Source organism: Microtus ochrogaster, unplaced genomic scaffold (assembly GCF_000317375.1).
Source record: "Microtus ochrogaster isolate Prairie Vole_2 unplaced genomic scaffold, MicOch1.0 UNK29, whole genome shotgun sequence".
Taxonomy (NCBI): domain Eukaryota; kingdom Metazoa; phylum Chordata; class Mammalia; order Rodentia; family Cricetidae; genus Microtus; species Microtus ochrogaster.
This window is the reverse complement of record NW_004949127.1, coordinates 2,879,876-2,885,299: the sequence shown is the minus strand read 5'-3', so window position 1 is coordinate 2,885,299 and position 5,424 is coordinate 2,879,876. Positions and strand designations below refer to the sequence as shown.

The following is a 5,424-nucleotide window of genomic DNA, read 5'->3' as shown; positions in this document are numbered from 1 at the left end:
AAGAGGGGGTGATGGGGATACAGTAAAGAGGGGGTGATGGGGATACAGGAAAGAGGGGTGATGGGGATACAGGAAAGAGGGGGTGATGGGGATACAGTAAAGAGGGGGTGATGGGGATACAGTAAAGAGGGGGTGATGGGGATACAGTAAAGAGGGGTGATAGGGATTACAGTAAAGAGGGGGTGATGGGGATACAGTAAAGAGGGGGTGATGGGGATACAGTAAAGAGGGGTGATGGGAATACAGTAAAGAGGGGGTGATGGGGATACAGTAAAGTGGGGGTGATGGGGATACAGTAAAGAGGGGGTGATGGGGATACAGTAAAGAGGGGTGATAGGGATACAGGAAAGGGGGTGATGGGGATACAGTAAAGTGGGAGGTGACAACCTCTGGGCTGGGGGTTTGTCAGGCTGATACAGGATCTGATGCTGCATCAAGAAATAAAAAACAAGGTGAGGCTGTGAAAGCATATTTGAAAAAGTTTTCATAATTTGGGAGAGGGGCTTAAAATAACATGTTCTAGAAGCTACACCAACCCCAACCCAAAAACTACTGGACAGCAAACAATAAACTATCCAAATGAAATCCCCCCTAAGAAACTGGAGCCCAGAGAGGGGCCTGTGGCCTCCTCCGACAGAAAACGTGGGGTCCCTAACTATGTATTCTCACGTGATGCGAGGAAATGAACTGCCAACCCATAATATTACTAAAAGAATTACCACACAAACTTCTAAAAGTGTGGTTAAAATACTTCTGTAAAAAAGGGAAATGGTGGAAGGAACCTTGGGTATCAGGAAAACTAACAACGGGAGAACAAAAACAGGGTCAGTCAGTAAATTTTCCTTCTTGTGTGTTTCCTCAATTATGTTTTACATTTAAAGCAAATATTATAGAACTGATGTGGCTCTCCACTGCAAAGAGGACATATTTGAGGTGATTACAGCATAATGGGGCCACACGGGAAGGGAAAGGTGCTCCTCCGTCTCACTGGAACTGGCAAAAGCAAGTCACAGACACCATGCTCCAGCCCCTCAGTTAATCTGCCATTCCTGGAGAAAGGCAGAGGAATAAAGCGTGGGCTTAGGCCTGGCAAGGCAGCTTTAGTGGGTAAACCTCGAGTTTAAACCAGGAACCTACAGAGTACAAGAGAGCCAGCCCCCACAAGTTGTATTCTGACCTCCACATGTGTGCTGTGGCTTGCATGTATGACCACCCCAGACTCAATAAATAAACCTAATTAAAATATCTTTAAAAGAACAGGGCTAGAACAAATGGAATCTATCTAGAATAATCACGGGCTTACTATGGCATCTTCAGTGAGTCATTTAATTCTACTGGGCTATAATACCCTTTGCCACAAAAATAAGGAATTATACTGACATAGTTTAAGTGTTTCCAGCCTTCTTAACTTAAAAACAAAGCTTTTTCTTTTTTTACCCTAGAAGGGAAAGCTAGAAATAAATAAGTTTATCTTAAAAGAAAAGACATCAGTGCCCAGATACATTGTTTTACTTTTTCTGCTCTCTTTTCAGACCTTTCCTTCCTGTTGTCTCTTTTGTGTTGAATCATTCACATGTTCATTGAGACAATGATACCAAGAAGCTCTTGATTCGCTTGCTTAACATTTTCGTGGAAAGTTAATACTCTTTCAAAATAAACGCTTTGATCAACTGCTTTTTCAATTTTTATCATGGAAAAATAAACCTCACATAAAATTTACTGTTTCTCAATTTCTTAGTTTAAAAATATTTTATTATGTTTTTATTTAGTGTGTTGTGCGAGTTGGTCTTCTCTTTCCACCATGTGGTCTCAGGGCCCTCTTCCTTTCATTTGTAAACTACACTTGTCTGTTGAGAGAGACAGCAGCGCATGGATGGTAGCAGCAGCACAGGGAGGAAGGAGAAGAAACTGGGTGATCTGTTCTCTCCTCCCACCATGACTGCCAGACTCGCCAGCTAGTGTCTTAATGCTGAGAGCATCTCACTGACCCAAACTTGTCATCTTAATCATTAACTAATTAAATTTTAAAATAATACTTGAACGTAACTCAAAGCTCAAATAAATCTGCATCCCATTCCTGCCTCTTACCCTTGCAATGACCTGCACAAGGAGACACTGAATAACTAGTTTTCTTTATGGCACTGGTGTGTGTGTGTGTGTGCACGTGTGCACACACGCGTTTCCTAATAACTCCTCTTGATGGACCATATTCATATATGATTTTATACATGGTTAATGTTTCATAATAAACTGTTAAAATGAAATTGCTGGAACAAAGAATATACAGAGTTTTAAAAATAGACACAGAAATACTGGTTTTGATGAAGAGTAAGCCCTGTATGATCTTCCTAAGCACTACAGAGCTTCATGAGCCTTTAGTGGGGCTATTTTATGTTTAGTAGTAGCTTAGGGACTGCTGTTTGAATTCTTTTATCATTTAACAGTAAGAAGCATCTGAAAATTATTAGATTTGTTCACGAGAGACACACTGTGAGGCACACTTATCAGTTGAGAGTTCTGAGGCAATTCTGTTGCGGGAAAAGAGTTCTAAAAACTTATTAATTACAAGTATTAAGTTATTTCTTTTTGCTTTAAATTTCCTAAGATTTTTTTTTTTTTTTTGTTTTTTTCGAGACAGGGTTTCTCTGTAGCTTTGGAGCCTGTCCTGGAACTAGCTCTGTAGACCAGCCTGGTCTCGAACTCACAGAGATCCGCCTGCCTCTGCCTCCCGAGTGCTGGGATTAAAGGCGTGTGCCACCATCGCCCGGCTAAATTTCCTAAGATTTTTAAAAAGCCTCTTGGTGTTCTGGATACAAAGTTTATTTATAGTAGGGATACTAAAACTTCACTTAGGTAAACTTGTAGCTAGCACTTATAACATGAAATCTTTTCAAGGCATTCAGGGATCTTGGATTTACATATATTACATACATTAGAGAGGAACAAAAAGTCCAGGGAGAAAGGCTGAGTCATGGAAAAGCCTGGGAAATAAAACCTATAGAGAGATAAGAACTCAAGAGAGGAGAGAATGGCAACAGTAAGCAAATGAACTGGGAACAGATGGGAGACAAAGAGAAACGCAGAAGAGCTGAACACGTGCATCCCAATTCAGGTTTCAGATCTCCGAGGGCAGTGACGAGACTGCAGCCCCGGCTGTCAGCACCCGGAAGCCACCGGAAGTCCCTCCGTGTCGGCACTGACCTGTAACAGCTGTGTTGCGGTGGCTCTCTGCTCAGGACTCTTCACTAAGCACTTTTTAACAAAATCGGTGAAGTCATCAGACCAAAGTTCAGGCTTCCTGAATGTTGGTGGCGGGTTTGTGGGAATCATAAAAATAGCCTAATGGAGATGAAACACGCAAAGGACACGGTAAGCACACAGGAGGACAACCGGAGAAGCAGCTTTCTATCTTGTCAGAGTCTAAATCTAAAAAATAAGTACAAGTACAGGAATCCCCACAAGATTGCAATCGGGAGCCAAGTCCATCTGCCACTAATGCAATCATTTCCCACCAGACCCTTCTACCTGAACCGCAGCTCACTGAGCACATCATTTATTTTATTTGTGATTTTTGAATCTATCTCCAAAGATGGTGCATTTATAGCCCTTTTACCAAAGATATTCCTATCAAAGATATGTCTCCAAACCTTGCTACTGTGTGCCAGACTTACTTCCTATTTCAGTTCTAAAGGGCCAGCAGTAATCTAATCTGCATCTCTTACCAAATTACTTCAGCATAAATAAAATTACTATGACTTGAATACTGGATTGAATACTAAATGAAAGGGTTTAAAATATAACACTTCAATTAATCAGAAATAGGCTAAGTGCTAAATATTTAATATCTATGCCAATGTATTCAGATAGTTCAAAATTAAAAAGCTATAAAAAGTCTCCTTCTCTCAGTCTCTTAACCATTGCTTCCAAGTTCCATGCTAGAAAACAAAACCAAGGAAACAAAAGTATAATACACACAATAAATAATAACTTTTATTCCTACATGCTATAAAAACACAAAAGGCAAATTGCAGTAACAAAAATTTTGTGAAATAAAATGAATTAGAGCAGGTAAAAATTACTCATACTTAATATATATACAATTATATTATACAATTAACACAATAGATGAGATTTGAACAACCATAAATATGTACATACAGCATACAATCCTGGGCCTCTTACGCAGACACAAACAAGCAACACCCTAAAATTCTCACTTTCTAGGTCTGGGAAGTCTTTCCCTTTAAGAATGCACCCCCACACCTTTCCCTCTATGTAGATTGGTCTCTCCTGTCAGATGCAACTTTTATGTATATTAAGCTATTTATGCTTTATGCATAAAAAGACAGATGTAATAATGCTATAAATTATAACTTTTAGAAACTAAGCATTTTGTTATTAAAAGAGAATTAAAAATATTCATGGCAAAACTTCTGTCCACACATGAAGAAAAGATAACAGCTATAGAGTTACACGATCACATGTTCTATGTGTCAGTTTTAATGGATTCCTTGCACAAGACAGAGCTTCTACTGTGCACTGAATTGTTATTAATTGGCAAAAAGGCATATATAAATGTTTTGAAATCATTCATACTAAAAGATATACAACAGGATATTTAGTTCAATCCTTTAATTTTACAGAATTATAACCTAAATTTAGAGAAGTATTAAAATGAAATTTCAGATTTACAAACAGGGCTGTCATTTAAAACATCAGAAAAGCACCATGATGTTTTAAAGTTTCAACGGGCAAATATGATTATTAAATCTTAAAAAAAAAATACTAAGAAGATATAAGACACGACAAATGGTGATGCTACTGTCAGCAAACAGACCTGCCAAGAATTTCTCAGTGGAGAAGAAAGCACAGAAAGGCTTAGAACTTCATAAGGCAGCAGCTGGCAGAAAAGATTGCTTAGACTCACTGCAGTCACAACTGTGACCATTAACAAACTGAAGCCCATTCAGCCAAGCATGAGAGAAAGAATACTGACTCCAAGTCTTCTCAGCAAGCAGCATCAGGGAGACTGGCTATGCATATGTGAAAGAAACGAAGTTCACGCTATAATGAAATTCAAAATTATCAAGGACTTAGCCCCGAGAGCTAAAACCATAAAACTGTAAGAAGGAGACATATGAGGAAAGGGCCATGGCAATGACTTCTTGTATGGAACAAAAGTTCAGGCAATAAAAGAAAAAATAAGGAAGGTGAACTTCCTAGAAACTCAATGCTTCCGCGTCAAAGACACAATCACAAGAGCAAAAAGGCAACCCAGAGTAGAGAAGTACGTAGAAGAAATGAAAGCTAGAAGGCATCAAAGATCCCTACAGGCCGGGCGATGGTGGCGCACGCCTTTAATCCCAGCACTCGGGAGGCAGAGGCAGGCGGATCTCTGTGAGTTCGAGACCAGCCTGGTCTACA

The 5,424-nt window shown here is 39.5% G+C and overlaps 1 protein-coding gene across 3 annotated transcripts in view; it reads right to left on the bottom strand.

Moving 5' to 3' along the window:
* Stk3 (serine/threonine kinase 3) overlaps positions 1-5,424 on the bottom strand; it is a 208,914-nt gene that overhangs the window by 83,174 nt on the left and 120,316 nt on the right. For 2 of the 3 annotated variants that reach the window (XM_026789790.1, XM_013354119.2), the window contains one exon: positions 3,202-3,339. The exons of the other annotated variant lie outside the window; for it this stretch is intronic. In XM_026789790.1, the coding sequence (XP_026645591.1) occupies positions 3,202-3,339 (138 nt within the window). The remainder of the gene's footprint in view (positions 1-3,201; positions 3,340-5,424) is intronic. 3 annotated transcript variants of the gene reach the window in all.